General features: G+C 42.9%; 1 protein-coding gene across 1 annotated transcript in view; it reads right to left on the reverse strand.

Moving 5' to 3' along the window:
• Positions 1 to 24,932, reverse strand: part of SLC45A2 (solute carrier family 45 member 2) — a 341,881-nt gene that overhangs the window by 216,507 nt on the left and 100,442 nt on the right. The window contains exon 4 of the mRNA XM_053701186.1: positions 18,662 to 18,805. Within this exon, the coding sequence (XP_053557161.1) occupies positions 18,662 to 18,805 (144 nt within the window). The remainder of the gene's footprint in view (positions 1 to 18,661; positions 18,806 to 24,932) is intronic.

Consider the following 24,932-nt stretch of genomic DNA (forward strand, 5'->3'; position numbering starts at 1 on the left):
TTATTTTTTTTATTTGAGTTTTGTACCCACAGAGCTGCAGCAGAGGCCAGAAAAATTAGGAATGTACAAATGACTGAAAAATTTGGGTATTGTTGTAGCAACTGCTGTAGCAGCGGCCACAAAAATTGATGTTTGTAAAACATTTATAAAGTGCCCTAAAAGCTTGTGGCTTGAACACTAGTTGTTGGCGGATAAGTCAAGCAAGTCCTCCGGCTTTATAACAAAAAAAAAAGGCCAGCCTGTGTACCAGTTGTAGCCCAAGCCAGATCATCTCAGCATCAGGCCTTTTTTATTCAAATGTATCGCCCAATGTCAGTCCCTTCGGTATCCATCCCTCATTCATTTTTATAAAAGTGAGATAGTCAAGGCTTTTTTGACCTAGGCGACTTCTCAGTGACAAAACCTCCTGCTGCACTGAAAGTCCTTTCGGACAGGACGCTTGAAGTGGGGCAGGCCAGAAGTTCCATTGCAAATTGGGATAGCTCAGGCCACAAGTCCAGCCTGCACACCCAGTAGTCAAGGGGTCCATCGCTCCTGAGAGTGTTGAGATCCGCAGTTAAAGCTAGTTAGTCTGCTAACTGTCGGTTGAGTCTTTCTCTAAGGCTGGATCCTGAAAGGCTCTGATGGTGCATGGGAGTTAAAAAGGTACGCATGTCCTCCAACAAGACGTCAGGAAAGTGTCCTGTCCTTGCCGCCGTGGTCATGGGAGGAGGAGGAGGATTAATTTCATCTCTTCCCCTGTGACATCACCCTTATACGCTGTGTAAAGCATAGTTTTTAATTTATTCTTAAAATGCTCCATCCTTTCCGACTTGCGGGAATTTGGTAACATTTCAGGCACTTTATGCTTATACCGGGGGTCGAGGAGCGTGGACACCCAGTACAGGTCGTTCTCCTTCAGCTTTTTTATACGAGGGTCCCTCAACAGGCACGACAGCATGAAAGAACCCATTTGAACAAGGTTGGATGCCGAGCTAATCATGTCCCGTTCCTCGTCCTCACTGATCTCACTGAGGGTATCTTCTTCCCCCCAGCCAGGTACAACACCACGGGTACCAGAGAAGTGACAACGAGCACCCTGGGATGCCTGTTGTGCTCGGTCTTCCTCATCCTCCTCAAAGCCACATTCCTCCTCTGACTCCTCTTCCTCACAATCCTCTTCCTGCGTTGCTGCAGGTCCAGCAAGCGATGCTGATAAGGCTGCTTGTGGGGGTGATGGACACCACAACTCTTCCTCTTCACGCTCATCTACTGCCTGATCCAGCACTCTTCGCAGGGCGCGCTCCAGGAAGAAAACAAATGGTATGATGTCGCTGATGGTGCCTTCAGTGCGACTGACAAGGTTTGTCACCTCCTCAAAAGGACTCATGAGCCTACAGGCATTGCGCATGAGCGTCCAGTAATTTGGCAAAAATATCCCAGCAACCCAGAGGCTATTCCTAGCACCCCGGTCATACAAAAACTCATTAACAGCTTTTTCTTGTTGGAGCAGGCGGTCAAACATTAGGAGTGTTGAATTCCACTGTGTCAAGCTGTCGCAAATCAAGCGCCTCACTGGCAGGTTGTTTCGACGCTGGATATCAGACAAGTGCGCCATGGCCGTGTAGGAACACCTGAAATGGCCACACACCTTCCTGGCCTGATTCAGGACGTCCTCTAAGCCTGGAAACTTATGGTCAAATCGTTGTAGAATTAGATTACACACACATGTGCCATGCACGGCACATGTGTCAACTAGCCCAATTTCAATGCCGCCACCAAATTACTTCCATTGTCAGAAACAACCTTGCCAATCTCCAGTTGGTGCGGAGTCAGCCACTGATCCACCTGTGCGTTCAGGGTGGTCAGGAGTGCTGGTGCGGTGTGACTCTCCGCTTTCAGGCAAGTCAACCCCAAGACGGCGTGACACTGCCGTACCCGGGATGTAGCATAGTACCTGGGGAGCTGGGGGGTGCCATAGATGTGGAGCAAGACGCAGAAGTTGAAGAGGACTCAGCCGAGGAAGAGGTTATGGAAGAGGATGGAATAGGAGGAGTAGAGGAGGTAGCAGCAGGCCTGCCTGCAAGTCGTGACAGTGTCACCAACTCTTCTGCAGAGCCACGCATTCCATGCTTGTCAGAAGTCAGCAGGTTTACCCAATGCGCAGTGTAGGTGATATACCTGCCCTGACCATGCTTTTCAGACCAGCTATCCATGGTCATATGGACCCTTGCCCCAATGCTGTGTGCCAGATATGCCATAACTTCCTTTCGAACAACAGAGTACAGGTTTGGGATTGCCTTTTGTGAAAAGAAATTTCTGCCAGGTACCTTCCACTGTGGTGTCCTAATAGATACAAATTTTTTGAAAGCATCAGACTCCACCAGCTTGTATGGTAAAAGCTCTCGGGCTAAGAGTTCAGACAAGCCAGCTGTCAGATGCCGGGCAAGGGGGTGACTTTGATAAATTGGCTTCTTAAGCTCAAACATGTCCTTGACAGACACCTGACTGTGGGCAGATGACCAGGAACTGCTACGTAAGAGAGACTCAGTGGAGGATGGTTGAGAGGGGGCAAGGAGGACAGCACTGGTTGACGTGGCTGAAGATGCTGGAGCAGGAGGAGGAGGGCGGCTTTCACTTTGTGTGCTGCTTCTACTCATGTGTTCTTCCCATCGGCCTTTGTGATGGGAGACCATGTGCTTTCGCAAAGCAGTTGTACCTAGGTGGCTGTTGGACTTCCCACGACTCAGTTTCTTTTGGCACAGGTTGCAAATGGCATCACTGTTGTCAGAGGCAGACACACAAAAAAAATGCCACACTGCTGAGCTCTGCGATGACGGCATTCTGGTTGTGGCAACAGCATGCGTTAATGGGTGTCGGCGTGCTGTCTGGCTGACCCCGGGTGCCGATGCATGCTGTATGACTGTTCCACTAGCTCCTTGAGACAACCTCCCTATGCTTCCAAATCGTCTCCTCCTCCTCTCTGTCTCCCCATCTGAACTTTCCCCCTCTTCTTCTTCTCTTCTAGCAGGCACCCACGTGACATCCACGGACACATCATCATCAACCGCTTCACTTGTATCTGAAACATCAAGAAAGGAAGCAGCAGCGGGTACAACATCATCATCATACCGTACCTCCATGTCGGTAATACTGCCTGACTGAGACTGATCACTATTATCTACATCCTCTGTCAATGATGGTTACGCATCACTCATTTCTTCCAAATGATGTGTCAATAACTCCTGTGATAGATCAAGTGAAGCGGCAGTGGTGCTAGTGTTGGTGGTGGCGACAGGCGGCGGAGTGGCACTGGTCACTTGAGACCTGCCCCAAAGCACAGCTGGATGTAGATGGTGCGTCAAGGTTAGGAGGACTAGCAGCGGAAGCTGAAGAAGATTGGGTGTCCTGTGTTAGCCATTCAACTAGGTCCTCCTCAGAACTTTTCGCGTCCCCCCTGGCACCCGGCGTCTGAACAATGTGCATATTTGTAGGGTCTAAAGGAATCACAGCACCACAACCACGGAACCTGCGGGGTGGCCTGCCTCTGCCTGTCATTTTTTTTTAAATGGACACTAACAATACTATTACACCATCTGAGTGGTGGCACTGTGAAAGTGGGCACAGTATACGCTGTGAGACTGACAACAAAAAAAAAGACAGATGCTTTAAAAATCACAAATTGTTAATTTTTTAAAAATATTAAAAGTACTGTGACAACAAATATAATTGTTTGGCACTAGTTGGCAAATGGGCCTGTCTGGCACACACGCTGGGAGAAAGGAAACTGCAATTCAATGGCACTAGGAGACTGAAGAATCACAGTCAAAACAGTTATGATTAACAAAAATTCCAATACTGTTACAATAAATATGATTGGTGGCACTAATTGGCTAGTTGGGACTGGCACACAGGCAGGCAGGCAGGAGGAAAATGCAATTCAAGGGCACTAGTAGACTGCAGATTGACAGTCAAAACAGTGATGATTGACACATTTTGCAATACTGTTAAAAGAAATATGATTGCTGGCACTAATTGGATAGTTGGGCCTGGCACACAGGCTGGCAGGCAGGAGAAAAGTGCAATTCAATGGCACGAGCAAACTGAGGATAAAGATCAACAATCAAAAATTTTTTAATTTTAATTAGTAACTATACTGTGAAAAAAATTATGATTGGTGTAAATAGTTGGCAAGATGGCCTGGCACAAAAGGCTGGCAGGCAGGAGGTAAATCCAATTCAAGGACACTAGGAGACTGAATATTGACAGTCAAAACAGTGATGATTGACAATTTTTGCAATACTGTTAAAAGAAATATGATTGCTGGGAATAATTGGCTAGGTGGGCCTGGCACACAGCAGGCTGCAAGGCAGGAGGAAAGTGCAATTCAATGGCACAAGCAAACTGAGGATTCAGAAAAAATATTACCAAACTTTTTAATTTTTAATTATTAAAAATACTGTGACAACAAATATGATTGGTGTAAATATTTTGAAAGTAGGCCTGGCACACAGGCTTGGAAGGCTGTAGAAAAGTGCAATTCAATGGCACGAGCAAACTGAGGATTAAGATCAACAATCAAAACTTTTTTAATTTTAATTAGTAACAATACTGTGACAACAATTATGATTGGTGTAAATAGTTGGCAAGATGGCCTGGCACACAGGCTGGCAGGCAGGAGGTAAATGCAATTCAATGGCACAAGCAAACTGAGGAATCACAAGCGATCAATTTGGAATTTTAAAGATTAACAATACTTTTACAACAACTAGGATTGATGGCACTAATTGGCTAGTTTGTGCCTGGCAAACAGGCTGCCAGGCAGGAGGAAACTGCAATTCAATGGCACTAGTAGACTGAATATTTGAAGTACAAAAAATTATGAGTTTTAATTTTTTTGATACTGTTACAAGAATTATGATTGGTGCCACTAATTGGCTAGTTGGGCCTGGCACACAGGCTGGCAGATATGAGTCGTGGAAGGTAGGTAGGGCAGCAATTTAACACAGTATGCTGTGTAAGTGACAAAAACACAGGCCTGATAGAAAATTAAGTTAGATTACACTAGCAAAATATTTTAAAATTTTAGATTTTAATATTAAAGTAATATTAAGAAGTGCTATGCACATATGAGTGGTCGCACTTGCTGCCTGCTACGTAGGGCAGCAATTAACAACAGTATGCTGTGTAAGTCAGATAGACAGTTAGACACAGGCCTGATAGAAAATAAAATTAGATTACACTAGCATAATGATTTAAAGACTTTTTTGGGGGAATTTAAAGAAAAAGGTTAAGCACATACATATGAGTCGTGGCTGATAGCCTTGGAAGGGCAGCTATTAAAAACAGTAGGCTCTGTAAGTCAGATACACACACGCCTGATAGAAAATACTATTAGATTACACTAGAAAAATTATTTAAATTATTTTTTTTGGGGGGGGGGAATTAAAAAAAGGTTAAACACATATGAGTCGTGGCTCATAGACTAGGGAGGGCAGCAAGTAAACACAGTAGGCTCTGTATGTCAGCAAAACACACAGGCCTGATAGAAAATTATATTAGAGGGGGGCGGAGCCGGTCACTGAGCTGACTAGACGTGTTGGTGCTGAGCTCCTGTGCCTAATAACTAAATACAGTTATATTAAGTGTCTTCTGCCAATATAAAAGAAATTTATTGTGTGCCCTTAGAGGTGGGCACTATATTACTACAAAAGGGATCTGTTTATCTCCCCTACTTGATCCAAACGTCACCCAGGAGCGGAGCAACTACCGTGCTGTGTGCGGGGCCTTCGGCACTTGAGGAGAGATCAGGCTCACTTTGACTTCCTCCCGGACGGTTTGGGATCCACTCCGGGTCCCCTTGCTACCACCCAGACCTGCCTGAATCTCTCCCGTAGCCTGCCTGTGACTGCCGCTGACCCAGACAGCAAAGACAGTTCCCGGCGAACCCCGGACTCCATTCCCACCTCAGACTGCAGCCGCATCCACTACTCCGGAGGGTCGGGGCTCCGCTCCGGAGTGTCTGCTGCGGTGCGCTGCCTACCTCTGCCTGCTGCTAGCTACAACTACTCATCGCCACTCCGGGGGGCCGGGGATCCACTCCGGAGCGCGCTATCGCCAGTACCAGTTGACCCCGGGAGACTGCCTCCTACCTGAGCGGCCTGCTTGAGTGTGCCAGGAGGCCCTAACGATCCCGGTGAGATCAGCAGTAGCGGCAGAACACTCACCTCAAGCTCCCTCTTCACAGCTGCCAGTACAGAGGAGCAGATCAGACGTGCTGGGACTTAATATCTCAACCGGGTCCCCCTGCTTCACAATCTGAGTAAAAAAGGCACGAACATCCGCCATTTTATGCCTGAGGGCCCCTCTCCCCTGCAACAACCGGAGAGCAGAGATAAAGGGAGGGAGAGATTTCCACAGTTGAGCCCTCACTTCAGCATTGACACAGCCACACACTGCTGATCACCAGCCCACTGACAGGGTAAGAGCATATTGGTTTACCGGATTACCCTCTTTCCCTAACACTGAGTTGTGAAACTGCATAGCCGTTATTCCGCTCATGAGGCCTAAACTGACACATCCATAGTACTGCAAATATTTTACATTTAACCACGTGTCTGGCCCTCACTGTCCTACTGCTGGAACCAGACTCTGTCCCCTTCATATTTTGTGAGCATAGATCCATATACCCACCCATTTGCTTAACAGGGAACCACCACTCTCCCACCGGAAATAACTCTTCTGTGCTACTGAGTTCTATAACTGAATCTGTCACTGACTACACTACTCAAGGCACTGCTATAGCAATTTTTTGTCTACCCTGTCACTGGTCATGACCCATCCCCATATAAAGCTAAGGGAACTGCAGAAGTCTTGATCTCACAACATAGAGAGAGGCTAATAGAGACAATCCTTTTTGCTTAAGGTGTATGCATAGCTCAATTAAATAACTGCCAGTTGTTTTTACTGAAGCTGCTGCGTCAGCGTTATTGTCTTCGAGCACTAGGCACGAAGTGTAGTGTGATGTTTATTTGCTATTTGTTTTGTGTCTAACAACAATTACTTTCTCTCAACAGCGCTGACAGTTTTAGTCAGGTATTCCACAGGTATTGTTTAAAGAGTCTATATGAATACTGTTTTCAACCTAACATACCCAGTGTGCTCTTAGGGGGCTTATTATAACTGCATCACCACTGTTAGCCTAACCACCTTTATTTTCTGACAGGCTCACACCACTGTTGTTTTACTTATTGCAGTTGCCTAGCTACTGTTTCTTTGAGACTGTGACCCCTCAAGACTCACCCTTTCCGGCCTAGCCTGTCTAGGCTGGTCACTTCCCCTTCCCCTTTTCCCTTCCTTAGAGTCGTATCCCCTAGTCGAGAGGGGGCCCTGGTGGCCAGGAGATAGCTCACTCAGCAATTCTAAGTTTAACCATTTCTCCTTACTGAGATGTACCCTAAAGATATGTAGGTTACTTTTCTATGCCAAGGCCCCAGTCAGCCAGAGAATAGCTGATCATTATAGTGTTGTCACGTGCCCGCAACTTTTACTGAAAACCCATGCAGGTTCACAAAATGCCTCAAACATTTAAAAGGAAACAGAAACCCTTGAATACCCCCAAGCGTACAGTGGTGGATCATTTCAGGAACCCCCACTCCAGATCTCGGGCTGCCTCAGATGAAGAACTTACAGATGCTAGTAGCTCAGCTGAGACCATCGGTGAGTCTACTTTGACCCAGGCTGTGGGACGTTCATTGCATGCTGAAAAGGAGGTCAATAACAACCTTATGGACTCTATCACAGCACTTCTGGCCTCACATCATGACTCTCCAACTAAGAAATTTGAAAAGAGCCACGCGGATTTGAAACGTGACATAGCCTCCATAGGTGAGCGCACAGACATAATAGAGCGCAAACAGGAGGATCTGATGATAGACCATTCCAACCTTCTTGGGTACTCTCAATGCTTAGCTGAGCAAATTACGGATCTCAAAGTCAAATTGGCAGACCTAGAAGACCGCACCCGGCGCAACAAAATCCGGGTGAAAGGTATCCCTGAGACTGTCTCCCCACAGGATCTAGAGAAATACCTCCGAGAAATGTTTACTGCGGTATTGGGCCCAGAAGAAGGTCAAGAGATGTTGATGGATCGGGCTCACAGAGCGCTGAGACCCAGATCCAGTGAAGGTGATAAGCCTCGGGATGTTATAGTCCGCCTACACTATTACACCTTCAGGGACAAACTCCTCCGAGCTCTAGCGGGGGGCAGAACCCTCCCGGGCCAATACTCTGAGGTACAGGTCTACCAAGATCTCTCACCACACACCCTCCAGTTGCGGCGCCTTTACCAACCCTATACCAGGCTGATGAGAGATAAAGCCATCAAATACCGTTGGGGGTTCCCCGTCAAGTTGCACATCACCAAAGAAGGCCATCAATACACAGTCTCCTCACCGCAACAGGCTAGAGAACTCATGCAAAAATGGGACCTTTTACCGCCAGACCCGCCTGACTCCCAGCTACCTAAGGATCCAAGCAGGGGATTGAGGGCCTCGGCCTCAGAGTGGCGACCTCTCCCTCAAAGAGTGGGAAACCCACAGAAGAAACCACCACAGTACGCAGAAAAACGCGCGCCCCCTGGCAGTGCCACTACGGTTCCAGACACAACATGACTTCTCCTCACTCAACACCCCACGCTAACCATTGGGTAATGAGGCCCCCTGCTCTCCCTTAGGGTTCCAGATGTACCTTTTGGGATTTGCTTCGTTACTGTATCCTAAAGAACCTAGCATGGATGTTTTCAGTCTATATTGTTCTGAGGTTCCCCCTAAACCTCTTCCCCTCCCCTTTCAATATTTGTTCTCTTATCATCACAGAGGGATGCATAAGTGTTAATACGTTCCAGCATTATTGTTATGGTTATGGAATGTGTGTTTATATTGCATAAGTGTCGAGAGACTTGTTTGTAGAATGGACTAGCCAGCACAGTTAGCTATAAGGGCTGTTACTCCGCCAGTTTCCTAGACATAGAGATTCAGCTTGACTGTATAAACCTCTCCTCCAGTAGCTATGTTCCACCACTTTCAGACAATGTTCCATTGAAATGTCCCAAAGTCTATACCGTGGGAATAGTTACCATATTATCAATGTTTGTTGCCAATGAATATTCTTTTAAGTAAAGAGCTGTACTGTAAGAATAGTTTACCTAACTTATTTGCCAATACTATTGTCTGCTCCAGTTGATATCTAATAGTTTATGACAATGCTCAATTACTTATGCTATGCTCACCCATGCTGAGACGTGTTAATATTCTGTTCATGTTAAGCTGTGTATTTGTCATGTACGACCTGCCACACATCATATGCGAAACGATACACAGGACCCCGACTGGAGAACCTTCCTCTTAAGGGCCACCTGACACATGCCACAGAATGACTGACTGGGGCCAGGCTCTACATGCTGGCCTTCCCCCCACATTGATAGTTGTGACCTCTTACACTTTCTGGTAAGAGCACTCATAGCGATAGTGTAACATACACATCGATAAATATCCCGACAGTTTTTAACAACCCTAAATACTTACTCGAGAGCAGACAGATTTACCTTTCCCTCCTTTGCTCCCCCCCCCTCCTTGGCCCCACAGGCACACTCCCCACTCCCGCTTGATTTTCCTAACTAGGGACATAGAATCTTCTAACCCAATGGCACCCATAACTATAGCTACTCTCAATGTCCAGGGCTTAAACTCCCCCACTAAATGTAGCCTTCTATCTAATTACCTCAACGCCCACAAATTACATATAGTGTTTCTCCAGGATACCCATTGGGATTCCACATCCAAGCCATTTCGCAGCCCGATACACTACCCCATATGCGAAACTGCTTCCTTCTCAGAGAAAAAGAGGGGGGTAGCAATTCTAATTCACAGAGATATCTGTTGCAGTATAGAATATGTAGACCGTGACCCGGAGGGTAGATATTTGATCTTAATCTGCACACTAAACGGAATCCTTTACACCTTAGTCTCTATATACGCCCCAAACGCCAAACAGATCCCATTTATGAGACAGTTCCTAGGGAGACTAGGAGAAGTTAAGAGGGAACACCTACTGATAGGAGGTGACCTCAATTTGGTCTGGGATCCTGCCTTAGATAAAAAAACTCCAAAAGCTTGCCCCCCTGACCGAAACCTTAACACCCAGTCAAATGCGCTGCGCAAACTTATGTACCAACATGGCCTATATGACATCTGGCGCTGCCTTGCACTGACTGAAAGAGACTACACCCATTTCTCCAAACCCCATAAGTCCTACTCCAGGATCGACTACCTCTTGTGTGACTCCTGGACTTTGGATCAATTCTGTGCCCCACGAATTAGACCATGCCCCTGGTCGGACCACGACCTTGTCAGTGCTGGGTGCTCCATCTTGCGCCCCCCGGACTCCAGGCCCTCTTGGAAGCTACCTGACCATCTTTTGACAGAGGGGGAAATCCCTCAGCTAGTGGAGACAATTTCGGATTTCCTGAGACACAACGACACGGGTGACACGAGTCAGGGAATCCTGTGGGCTACACTCAAGGCCTATCTTAGGGGTCATTTTATAAAAAAAAGCGCATTATTAAAAGCTAAAAACAAGGTTTCCCTTGCTAAGCTCTATGCGGAACTGAGACGGACGGAATTGGCAAACAAGTCTTCTCCCACCCCCACTATGGGTGACCAAGTTGGCGCCATCAGAGATGAAATTGCCAAGAGAGAGCAACTACGAGTCCAGGCAACCCTACTTCAACTCAGACAGGTGTATTTTTACAAGGGAAACAAGGCTGACAGGTTGTTGGCCTGTAAGCTTAGAGACCGTGCGGTTCAGGCCAGAATCCCCACGATCTCTACGGCGACAGGCGTAGTCCACTCGCCAAGAAGTATAGGGAAGGCGTTTGCCGACTACTATACTTCCTTATATAATCTTGACAACAACTCCTCGGGAGCCAGAGCCTGCAGAATAGCTGCCCAACAGTTCTTGGCAAAGTTAAACCTTCCCTCCCTAACAGAAGACTCAGCGGAGGATTTAATTGCCCCATTTACTTCGGAGGAAATCAAAACAGCTATATTGACCCTGAAGCCCCACAAGGCTCCAGGCCCGGACGGGTTCACAAGCCTCTTCTATCATACCTTTGCCCATTTGCCGTCTCCTATCCTGCTCCATCTTTTTGATGAGGTTAGAGAAGAAGGAGCTTTCCTCCCCAAATTTTTGGAGGCTAGTATCTTGACTATACCCAAGGAGGGGAAGGACCCGACGCTATGCGAGAGCTATCGGCCCATCTCCCTCATTAATGTAGATGAGAAAATCTATGCCAAGGTCATTGCGACTAGGCTTGGAAAGCACTTACCCTCTTTGGTCCATTTGGACCAAGTGGGATTCATACAAGGAAGGCAAGGTACGGATAACACCCGTAGGCTACTAAACATATTTGTAGAAACAGCTGATATGGGACTACCCCTCCTCACCCTGTCCATGGACGCAGAAAAAGCGTTTGACAGGGTGGGGTGGGATTATATGTTTAGCACTCTAGAACGTTTTGGGATCCCTGCGACGTTCCGTACAGCTATCGCCGCTCTCTACGCTTCCCCGACGGCTGTTGTTAAGGGTATGGGTTTCTGTTCCCCTAAAATTACGATCAGGAACGGAACCAGGCAGGGGTGCCCCCTGTCCCCGCTCTGGTGATGGAGCCTCTTGCGGAGGCAATTAGAGAAAGTCCTGAGGTCCAAGGCCTTCAGATACATGACACGCTTCAGAAATTGGCACTTTTCGCCGATGATCTCACTCTCTTCCTCACCAACCCAGTTGAGTCACTTCCCTATCTCTTTGAGATTATTGACGCCTTTAGTAGCATCTCGAACTATAAGGTCAATGTGTCTAAAACAGAGGCCTACATGATTCACATTGAGCAATCAGAGCAGAGACACCTTAAGCGGCTCTACTCATTTAGGTGGTCAACAGATGGGATCAGACATTTAGGTGTCTTTCTGTCACACGACAAAAATACGGTGTTGCAGGAGAACTACAATGTTCTTCTACGAGAGATTGAGGGGAGACTGAAATCTAGAAAATATGAGGAAATCTCCTGGATGGGCAGAATTTCTGCTTTGAAGATGATGATCCTCCCTAAATTAACCTACCTTATGCGGTGTATCCCCATCCCAGTCCCGGAAAAGATATTACGTGGCTTCCAAACCACGTTCAATGCCTATGTTTGGGACAATAAGCGACCAAGGGTGGCCGCGGCCATGCTTCAGGTTCCAATTGACCGAGGTGGGCTAGGACTACCCAACGTTCAATTATACCACCATGCGGCGATGATTTTGCACGTCTCAGCGTGGGGGCCTGCCCTGCCCCCTGCCAGATGGCGGGAGCTGGAGCAGGCTTCACTCCCTGCTTATGTCAACCTCTCAGATCTGCTGTGGGTTCCACCACACTTGGCTGCACAGATTCCGATCTCCAACCTTCTCATCAAAGAATGTCAACTGGTTTGGTTCCGCCCCAGACACCACCAGTTGATAGCCCCACACCCTTCGCCCATTCACCCTGTCATGTCGCTCCTTCAGGGGCTACCAAATATTCGGCTTGCCCCCTGGAAAACCCTAGAGGTCACCTCCTTGAGCGACTTCTACCTGAATGAGAATCTTCTCTTGCCGCAAGACATGTTGTCTAAATTTGATATTCCCAGACCCCTCGAGTTCGACTTTATGAGACTAAGATCTCTGATGAAGGCTTGGGGATTTCTAGTTGACAAACTCAGGGCTCCTACTATCTGGGAGATGAGATGGAGGGCAAACCTCCAACTGAGCAAACCCCTCACTGTTCATTACCGATCCCTGATGGGTCCTCCCACACTGGTGAAAACCAGACATATGGCCTCCTGGGAGGCAGAATTGAGACTCACTTTCACGACACTCGACTGGACTAAGGCAATACAGTTGACTAAGTCAGCACTTCACTGTGCTACAATGTATGAACTCTACTTCAAGATCATTACCAGATGGCACCAAACTTCGGACCCTGTACCCTGAGCATTCCCCCTTATGTTGGAGGGAGTGTGGAGAGACGGGTACCCCGCTCCATGTGTGGTGGTCATGTAGCAAACTCCGACCTCTTTGGTTGAAAACCTGTGAGGTCTGCAAGATACTAAAACTTCCGACCCCGGACACTCCAGGCCTAGCCCTGTTACATCTGGGAGTTAAAAAACTGCCGAGGCACAAGAGATATCTGTTGGTCTACCTGCTGACATCAGTCAAGATGTTAATCGCCAGAAATTGGAAGAAACAACAGCCTCCAAGATGGCAGGCAGTTGTTGACTACCTACAGTACGTTAAATCAATGGAAGACTATGTCTTCCGGACCAGGAAACAGTCGGACGTCTTTTCCCTAATCTGGGTACCTTGGGTACCATGATGTCCCCTGTTTCCCTAGCGACCCTCCTGTGATTATGTTATCTGCCCCCCCCCTAGAGGAAGCGCCCCACTATGTCAGACCTGGGGTGCCCCTCATTGCTCTGCCCCTTCCCCCCCTCCACTTTCTGATACCACTACTTCCCCTCCAATACCTCCCCCCCTCCTCTGTAAAGAGAGGTAGGTATCTACCCCTTCCAGTATTACTCTCAAGCATACACACTATATATGTTCTCTACTTTACCTCCCTTAACTGTCAGGCTCAATGAGTATGGCGTAAATGGCCATACGACACCTAAATACTAAAAAAAGAAACGAAATTTTCTTTATGACGAACCAATACATAACACCTGAAGCGTGCGAATACACAGCTGATGAATGATTTCATTATAGGCCTGTCCATTGAGTTAGGTAACATGATTCTCTTTGTTTTTCAATTAACCCTTGACTGTTTGAATGTAATCCGTTACCTATTATGCTGAGCATAATTGTTTTGTTATGTGGTTTTGTATCTTTTTCACCAATAAAAACTTATTTATTAAAAAAAAAAAGAAAATTATATTAGATTACACTATCAAACAAATTTAAACTTTTTTTTTTTTATATTTAAATTAAGGTGAAGAAGATATGAGTGGTGGGTGGCTGCCTGGCACAGACCAATTAACCAAAAGACTGAAAAAAAATGAGGTATATTAATGCTGAGTGAGCCTGACAAACACAGGCCTGATAGTAAATGTAATTAGATTACACTAGAAAAATGATTTAAATAAAAAAAAAAAAAAATTAAAATAATGTTATAAACGGATATTAACACTGGTGGCTGGCACAGAGCAATGAACCAGAGTATATGCTGTGTGACACAGGCCTGATAGAAAATGAAAAAAAATTACATTAGCAAAATAATTAAAATTTTTGGTTAGTTAAATTTAAACTAATGTTGTTAGGGAGATATCAGTGGTGGCAGTAATCACAGCATATGATGTGAGCCTTAAACACACAGGCTGAAAGCCAGGCAAATGCTAATAAAAAAAATACGAGAAAAAAAAATGGCACAAAATATAGCCCTAAAAAGGGCTTTTTGGGGTGCTGTGCTTGCAGCAGAGATGAGTGGAGTCCTTCTGGACTGTAGTGGACACTAAATACACTAGCCTAGCTATGTTTTTCCTATTAATGTCAGGAGCAAAAACACAACACGTCCTCTCATTAAGAAAGCAAGGTCGTTATGAGTCTAAAATGGCGGATTCCGAGTAGCTGGGAGGGTCTATGAGGGAGTGTCTGATGTTGATTGGCTCTAATGTGTCAGACGGCTGTGACATACAGGGTCAAAGTTTCCTCAATGATGACACATAGGGGCGGATCGAACATCGCCATGTGTTCGCCCACAAACGCGAACAAGCTATGTTCGCTGTGAACCGTTCGCGGGCGAACAGTTCGGGACATCACTAGTTATTAAGAGCTTTAAAGGATTTCAGGATTTTGTGTTTAATCCTGATGGCAAGAGGTAGCCAGTGAAGGGATTGGCAGATAGGTGCAGCAGACGAGGATTGACTTGTAAGTAAGATTAGCCAGAAAGAGGCATTTATTATGGATTTAAGGAGATAGATGGCAGCTGGGTAGGTCAGAGAGGATGGAGTTGCAATAAGGCAGGAAATGATGAGAGAGTGGATTAAAGTCTTAGCTGTGTCTTGTGTGAGGAAGTGGAATTGGCCAAAGACTAGATGTAGGGATTGAAAAAGATCGGAGTCAGGTGTGACCCCAAGAAGTCTGGCATGCTGGGTTGGGGGTAATGATTTTATTAACAGATAAACTTTTAAAATTGTATATCCCTTTAGCAGTCATATTTAATATTAAATCTTTAACTGTTGAGCTGTTTTTACCCTTGTGCTGAGCTGTTTTGGAGTTTTTAGATGCTAGTCGAATTTAAGTCCTACTGTTGGCCATTGTTCAGTGAGAAACCCACACATATTGTATATTGGAGTATTTTCAGCAGTCCCAGAATCTTCAATGTATACCATTATTTTATGTAAAAATAACACGTGAACTGTACAGTAAAATGAAAAAACAGGTATATTTTTATTAAGAACTTAATAAACAAGGATCTAAAAAAAGAGTATGCGTTTGATTCGTTTTCTTCTAAACTCTATAGTCAAAGAAAGAAGGGGTTAACTTTCTTCAAATATTTATTCCCCCCCCTCCATCCAGCTTCCAGGATTCTGGGGCTTGGTGAAGTCACCACAAACATGCATGGTGACATTAAAAGCCTCCTCAGATTCCCCCAGAGGTGCCAGGAAAATTGGAATAACTCCCTTCCTCCTGCATTATGACACATGGTAATTATCTGCACTAAATATATTGTCGCCATAATCACTTAAAGGGACATTTAACTATTTTAAACAACTTCCATTTTAGTTCTATCATCAAATTTTCTTCATTTTCTTGATGTCCTTTGTTGAAAAGCAGGAAGGTAAGTTCAAGAGTGTGCACGTGTCAACAGCACTATATGGCAGCAATTTTGCAACAATTCTGTGCATTAGCAAGAGCACTAGATGGCAGCACTATTTCCTGTCATGTAGTGCTCCAGACACGTGCATGCTACTTATACAGAAATCTCTTAACCCCTTAAGGACCGGGCATTTCAGACAAAAACTTCCCCAAAAGACCAGAGCATTTAAACAGAATTAGAGCCTTTTTTATAATAACCTATCAAAACTATATATATATTTTAGTAGACAGCCCAAAGTATTGATCTAGGCCCATTTTGGTATATTTCATGCCACCATTTCACCACCAAATGCGATCAAATAAAAAAAACAAAAAACTAACTTTTTCACAATTTTAGGCTTCTCACTGAAATTATTTACAAACAGCTTGTGCACTCATGGCACATATGGTTGTAAATGCTTCTCTGGGATCCCCTTTGTTCAGAAAATAGCAGACATACAGTATATGGCTTTGGCATTGCTTTTTGGTAATTAGAAGACCACTAAATGCCACTGCGCACCACACTTGTATTATGCACAGCAGTGAAGGGGTTAATTAAGTAGCTTGTAGGGTTAATTTTAGCTTTAGTGTAGAGATCAGCCTCCCACCTGACACATCCCACCCCCTGATCCGTCCATTACCCCCCTCAAACAGCTCTCTTCCCTCCCCCACCTCACAATTGTCACCGCCATCTTAAATACTGGCAGTAAGTCTGCCAGTATGAAAATAAAAGCCTTTTTTTGTGTTTTATATATATATATATATATATATATATATATATATATATTTTTATTTTTTTATTTTTTTTTAAATATATATTTGCTGCAGTGTAGGTTCCCCCCTAACCCCCAACCTCCCTGATCCCCCCCAAAAAAGCTCTCTAACCCTCTCCCCTCTACCTACCCCAGTTCCTAACTTTTCAATCACTGTTGGTGACACCACTATCTCCCCATTACCCCAAGTCTGCTGCCTAGGAGTTACACTTGACTCCAATCTGTCCTTCATACCCCACATCCAATTGCTCTCTTCCTCCTGTCACAACCACCTACGCAATATCTCAAAATTCGTCAGTTTCAAAATGCTGAAACTACTAAACGGCTAACCCACTCCCTGGTAATCTCCCGACTTGACTACTGTAATAACCTACTAACTGGCCTCCCTCTCTCCCGCCTCTCCCCTCTTCAATCCATCCTAAATGCCTCTGCTAGGCTAATCCACCTCTCCCGATGCTCTGTATCTGCTGCACCTCTCTGCGAGTCCCTTCACTGGCTACGCATCCACAGTAGAATTAAATTCAAAATTCTCATCCTGACCTACAAAGCCCTTACCAACGCAGCCCCCCCACCTGTCCTCACTCATCAACAAATACACTCCAGCCCGCCCCCTAAGATCCAACAATGACCTGCTCCTTGCATCTCCTACCATCACCTCCTCCCATGCTAGGCTACAAGACTTCTCTCGTGCGGCACCAACCATCTGGAATGCACTTCCTAGAGCTGTCAGACTCTCCCCTAACCTTTCCTCCTTTAAACGCTCCCTAAAGACCTTTCTGTTCAGGGAAGCTTATTACCCAACTCAGTAACAAATTAATTTCACTTGCCTAATTGCTGCCCCATCTAACTCTACACTAACATCATTCTCACCTTTGCAGTCCCCACCTCATGTTTCTCACCCTTCTACCCATCTAGATTGTAAGTTCCCACAGGAACAGGGCCCTCAATTCTCCCTGTATTTGTTTGTTAAACTTTGTCTGGTGTCTTTTAAATTGTATTGTATTGTACTTTTATTTTTGTACCCATGGACAGCGCTGCGGAATCTGTTGGCGCTTTATAAATAAATAATAATAATAATGATAAAATACTGGCAGCTGTCTGCCAGTACCCATTTGCTGCAAGTTTAGCTAATTAAAAAAAAAAAAAAAAAAATGAAACTTTTATTTCTGTAGTGTAGCTGCCCCCCTCAATACCCTACCCCCTCTCAGATACCTTTCCGTTAACAGATCCCGCATGGGATCCCCCTCATTGCCCCTACTTCCTCCTTTCCCCTCAATGACGCAATTATTTTTATTTTTTTATTCCCTGTAGCGTGGCCGAGTGGTCCTACCCACTCCAGCCCTTCGCCCGCCCCCTCCAGCGATGGGCCGCCCACCCGCCTTCCCTCCTTACCCTCTCACCAATCGGCACCACCGCTGTCCGATGCAGAGAAGGCCACAGAGTGGCCATCTCTGCATCTGTAACTCTGCAAATCTATTTCTGCAGTACCCCACTTGTGGGGCATGCAGAAATAGTGCGATCTTGCTATTTTGAGAACACGGCAGAGAGAAGCCCAGGACTGCAGTGACGTACAAGGTACTCACTGGTCCTTAAGGGCATAATGACCAGCGTCGTACAGGGTACGGCGCTGGTCGTTAAGGGGTTAAACAAGTAACAACATGAGAACAACACAAATTTATTAATAGAAGGAAATTGGAAACTACTTTGAAATTGTATTCTCTCTCCAAATCATGAAAGAAAAAAAAAAATTTGTGTCCCTTTAACTGGTTAAGCAGCAGAACATTTTGTGTATTCAAAAACTTGCCTATAAAAATATTTTTTTTAACAAATATGGGTTAAAATGTACAACATGTCTTTAATTTTTCAAGTTTCAAAAGAAATGATTAGCATGCTGCATTTGCTGTGATTAATATATACAATATACCTAGTATGGATTCATAAACATTTTCTTACCAAATCTGCCTAATAGTCTCTTCTGCTTACCTGTCCCATGAAGTCTGTGAAAAATAACATGTTGGAGAGAAAAGCCGTCCATCCAATCAGGTGACTCAAACACAAGTAACGATAATGAGTAGGCATAGTTAACAATGCTCTTATTAATGATTTAATGGTCATTCGCTTCTGCACCTAAAATGGAAAAGCCAAAGAATGAGAATTGAGAAACATCAATTTCTACATTGAAGGATTAAGATAAACAGGGTTAAAGCAATACATGAGAAAGTATGTGTGTGTATATACACATTATATATATATATATATATATATATATATATATATATATATATAAAAACACATATACATACACACACATATATATATATATATATATATAAAGGTAATAGAAGACAGCACTCGCTGGGCTTAAGGATAAGCAATAGAAGCTTTTATTTAAGTGACATTTCAGGGACAGCTCCCCTTCATCAGACCGGAGCTGTCCCCGAAACGTCATGCAAATAAAAGCTTCTATTGCTTATCCTTAAGCCCAGCGAGTGCTGTCTTCTATTACCTTTATCTCTACCTGCATTCAGCACCCTGGCAACTGGACACCTGTTTGTGCGAGTGCACCAGCCTCTGTGAATATATATATATATATATATATAACTTACCCCGAAACGTTAGCTCTGTATGTGCTGCTGCCTACAGTAAAGAAACTTTGATTTAAACTGATTCCTGAGTGTCTGCCTAATTTCTTTGACATATATATATATACACACACACACACACAAACAAATTTCAAGAGGTGCACTTTCATGGACCAATTGTCACTGAACCGAGTGACCAAAATAAGGGATAACTTAAAGGGACATTAAACCCAATTTTTTTCTTTCATGATTCAGATAGAGAATACAATTTTAAACAACTTTCTAATTTACTTCTATTATCTAATTTGCTTTGTTCTCTTTATATTCTTTCCTGAAAAGCATATCTAGATAGGCTCAGTAGCTTCTGATTGGTGGCTGCACATAGATGCCTCATGTGAATGGCTCATCAATGTGAATTGCTATTTCTTTTACTAAGGATATCTAAAGAATGAAACAAATTAGATAATAGAAGTAAATTGGAATGTTGTTTAAAATTGTATTCTCTGTCTCAATAATGAAATAAAAAAGTTGGGTTTAATGTCCCTTTAACTATCAGCAAAGCATAGAAAGCACTCTCTGGAATTTTAGTGTAAAAGCGAAACCTTCTTTATTCACACATAACGTTTTGGAAAAACGCTCCCCTTCATCAGACTGATTGATGTTTGATGAAGGGGAGAGTTTCCCTGAAACGTGACATGTAAATAAAGGTTTGCTTTTGCACTTAATTTCCAGAGAGTACTGTCTATGCTTTGCTGATATAGAGATAGAGATATTTATATAAACACACAGACTACATTATTAGTGGATAGAATCTGGGTCAATACTATTGATTTTATTTTTTTCTTCTGTTTCTTCCTATGCCTGTTACATCCAAATGATTATATTATGATTTAAACGCTTCTAGCATTGAGAGTTTTTGCATAATGAAAACACCTTGAGGAATACTTCAGGAATATTTCCCCTTATTTGAGACCTCTGGCATCCAAGGTTGATCTGACAACCTTGTTAATTAAAATGTAGATGTTGGAAAAGATTGTAACCAGAATGTGAAAATATTAAGACTTTTCCTTCTTTCTTTTTTGAATTAAACTGGTCAGATAAACTCTACTATATTATTGTTGTATGATTGTATTAGTTGGTTTGTCCTAGAGATCACACCAAAAAATCATTTCTACACATGCAAAATACAGTTTACATAGCTAGTATATATATATATATATATGGCAAACACTCACAGTTAACATTTCATCCACCCAGGGTGCTTCCAAGGAATTGATAGTAGTAAAGAATGAGAATGCACTCTCCAGGATTTTCAAAGTTACCTTTTAATGTCACGTTTCGCGGTGTTACCCCCTTCATCAGACAATACAAAATAACAATACACAACCTGCCTTTTAAACTAACCTAAGTGATACAGTTCCAGGTCATCATCTGTGATGCCACTCCTATCAGCACTCAACAGGTGAAGACCCCCACTGCCCTCCCAGTGTCTGTGACTATCTAATCATATAAATTAAAAGTGGACACCAAATAACATATATATATATATATATATATATATATATATATATATATATATATATATATATATATATATATATATAAATAAAAGAACCATAGAGCGAAATATATTCAAAACAATGCACAGAACCGGTTAACAAGGCAATGAAAAACCCCAAAGATAGTGTGATATCAGTACCTGATAGGCTGTCAGCGCCTTGTACTAATTACGGCCGGCGGATGGTTACCATGGCAACCAAATCTAACAATAAGGCCCCCAGTCAGTAAAGCCAACCTCCCAGCAATAGATATAAAATAGAATAAATACAGAATATATCATACATCGTAGCTATATAACAGTAGAAGCAAAATGCAAGAAAATAGTCTTATGGCTGGTACGCAACTACACCCACAAATGCTGTGTCGAAAAAATGGATATTGGCGATCTCAGCAAAGCCGAACACTGTCCGGTGTGGAGGTGTGTTCTAGGTAGCCAATCAGAGGGCTAAATTTCACGGTGCGTTACCACAAAAAACATAAACATGGGTATAAAATAAATAAATAACAATGCATCGTATTCTATTGAAACTGGCTAGATATATATGATGCAAGACAACAAAAAGTATTGGTGCACATCCAACCACTTAAGTCCACATATTTATAGCATATTTATATATACTTTTGTCTGCTAAATATTCTTAAAATAGTTCAAATAAAATTGGGATCAGTATCTCAGAATAGTATTAACATATATTTATGCTGCAAAATGTTTTGCCTGTTAAATATGCTTTTAAATTTTAAGTAAAGATGGGATCTTAGTCACACAATATGGCCATATTCTAAGCCAGTCACCACTTACAAGGTGTCCCACAATAGACTGGTCCTAACACTAATCAGTTTAGCTTTGCTGGGCTGAATCATTTGATTCTAATATTCAAATACAGAATTCCCACACTGCAGTACTATGCCTCAAATCATGTCTGCATAGAATGAAACTCCCTAGCTTTATATGTATACCACAATCACATTGTCTGGAACACACCTGGGCTGGGTGGTGTGCATTAACCAAAGGGGATTTGAATAGGGAGTTGACCAAATTTCCTTTGGTTAATGCACACCACCCAGCCCATGATTTGAGGCATAGTACTGCACTGTGGGAATTCTGTATTTGAATATTAGAATTGAATGATTCAGCCCAGCAAAGCTAAACTGATTAGTGTTAGAACCAGTCTATTGTGGGACACCTTGTAAGTGGTGACTGGCTTAGCAGAATATGGCCATATTGTGTGACAATGACCCCATCTTTATTTAAAATCATATTTAACAGGTAAAACTTTTTGCAGCATAAATATATGTTAATACTATTGTGAGATATTGATCCCAATTTTATTTTAATTTTTTGAAGAATATTTAGCAGACAAAAGTATATATAAATATGCTATAAATATGTGGACTTAAGTTGTTGGATGTGCACCAATACTTTGTTGTTTTGTAATTATTTTGGTCACTTTGGTAGCACTCCCACAATATGTGTGCTAAGATATAAAAAAAAAATTTTTTTGGTGTGCTTAACCAAACCCCCTTGTTGTATTTCTTATATATGATGCAAGACAACATATTGTGCTGTTATAATGCATATCAGCGTTCCCATTGTAGCCGGGCTATGCCCGGTATAGAGGCTTGTCATGGAGGGCCAATCAGGGGGCTGGACTCCACGGTATATGATGTACCCACAGACTATAGAGTGGTATGGTATAGGCTAGCTTTATTGCAATGGTGGGGTAATAGTGATTGCTCAATACAAAACTAGTGTTAGGCAACCCTTGCTGTTCCCGGGGAGGAATGTCCCCAGTGTCCAATGGGAAATTAGAAGGGGAGGGCTTCAAGTGTACAAAAAACACCATGCTCACCAAAAAACTGCAATGTAGCATAAACAAAGCCCAATGTTGTCAAGGCAACTGAGCGGGTCCTATGAAGCATATATCTAAGAGACCTATTAACCATGTATTAGATAAATACTAGACAGGTAACCTAACCTATTGGACACAAACCATGGAGCAAAAAATCAACAAACAAATGGGGGGAAAGAGAAGGACAGAGAAGAAAAGAATAGAACAGCATATAGGTAAACCACAAAAGCAAAGAGTAAAAGAAATGGAAAAGGAAATACAAAAGTAGGAAGTACAACAAGGTCATATATATTTAAGAAACATGTACAAATCACACCATTTATCTATCTTTTTAAACAATAAAATGGGAATATAAAACAATGCATTATTATTTATGTATTTTATTCCCAGCTATGTGTATGTTTTTTGTGGCAAAACGCACCGGGAAATTTAGCCCCTTGATTGACTACCTAGGACACACCTCCATACCAGACAGTGTTCAGCTTTGCTGAGATCGCTGATATCCATTTTTTCGGCACAGCATTTGTGGGTGTAGTTGCGTACCAGCTATACGGCTATTTTCTTGCATTTTGCTTCTACTGTTATATAGCTATGGTGTATAATATATTCTGTATTTATTCTATTTTATATCTATTGCTGGGTGGTTGGCTTTATTAACTGTGGGTTGGGCACTCTTCTGTGCTCTAGTACTGTTGATTGGCCTGATTATGCCTTACCCATGTTTGGGTGCGGTATTGTTAGATTTAGATAATAATAAAGAACAAGAGGGGCACCTTATGTGTGCATCAGTATATCCGTATATGTGAAATCAAAGAAAAAAAGCCAAATAGGTACTCATAATTGGCGCAAGTACACCTATGTACTAGTAGGAGCTGGCTGGTATCTTCAGGTGTACCAGCTGAACCTCTCCAGGTGCAGAGTAGATAGTGCAGGGAGATCTTTGTCACAATATGTGCTGATGGATAGTCAGAAGCAGTGTGTAAAACTGTTATAGAAGGTAATGAACCAAAGCTTGCATAAAACAAGTTCAGTTTATTAAAACAAATATTGATAAGTTTAAAATAATAGCAAGCAAAATTTAAAATCATGCAACGCGTTTCTCAATCTAGCATGGGTTGTTTCATCAGGCATCTGGCTGGGGGCCATATTGTTAGATTTGGTTGCCATGGTAACCATCCGCCGGCCGTAATTAGTACACGACGCTGACGGCTTATCAGGTACTGATATCACACTATATTTTTCATTGCCTTGTTAACCGGTTCTGTGCATTGTTTTGCATACATTTTGCTCTATGGTTCTTTCATATATATAGGTTTTTTGGTGTTCACTTTTAATTTATATGATTAGATAGTCACAGACACTGGGAGGGCAGTGGGGGTCTTCACCTGTTGATTGCAGATAGGAGTGGCATGAAAGGTGATGACCTGGAACTATATCACTTAGGGTAGTTTAAAAGGCACGGTGGTAAGTAGGTTGTGTATTGTTATTTTGTATTGTCTGACGAAGGGGGTGACACCCAAAACGTTAGATTAAAAGGTAACTTTGAAAATCCTGGCGAGTGCATCCTCATTCTTTACACATATATATATATATATATATATATATATATATATATATATATATATATATATATATATATATATAATCAATGTAAATATCTGCATAGAAAATTAGCACATCTAGGCAAGAATCCCCGCTTGCTTTTACCCAGAAATACCTTATATACAATGTTACCAATGCACAAGAGAATTCTGGGTAAGTTATGCAAATTAGATATGCAAATTCTCAGTTTTTTTGCTTCAAAATACGGTTTTAACACAGCTATCTTTTTAACAGGATTATTGCAGCAAATCAGAAATCACTCACTAGACAGCCTGTTTCGTTCTATTTGGAACTCATCAGTAGGAGATAGATTTCTGGTTGCTGCATTGATAAAGCTATTTCCAAGGTTAAACCAAAATTCATTATCAATGCAGCAACCAGAAATCTATTGTGAAAAAAGGTTGTGGGTGGCGCCACTGAAGGCTAACTGTATAACAAATCAAATAAAATCAAATAGATAATATTAATAATATAATATCAGTGTTGTAAATTGATAGGAGATCCAGTGCAAAAAACGAAATAATAAAATGCCCCTTTAAGGTCTAAACATAAAGTAATAAATTTCAGTATAGATAAATATATAGGGATTGGTTCAAGCTATTGATCCTGGCTTGATGGTACGGTTCTGGGAGCTCAGTAGTATCTTGACAAAGGCCTAAA

The sequence above is a fragment of the Bombina bombina genome, chromosome 2 (genome assembly GCF_027579735.1).
Source record: "Bombina bombina isolate aBomBom1 chromosome 2, aBomBom1.pri, whole genome shotgun sequence".
Lineage (NCBI taxonomy): Eukaryota > Metazoa > Chordata > Amphibia > Anura > Bombinatoridae > Bombina > Bombina bombina.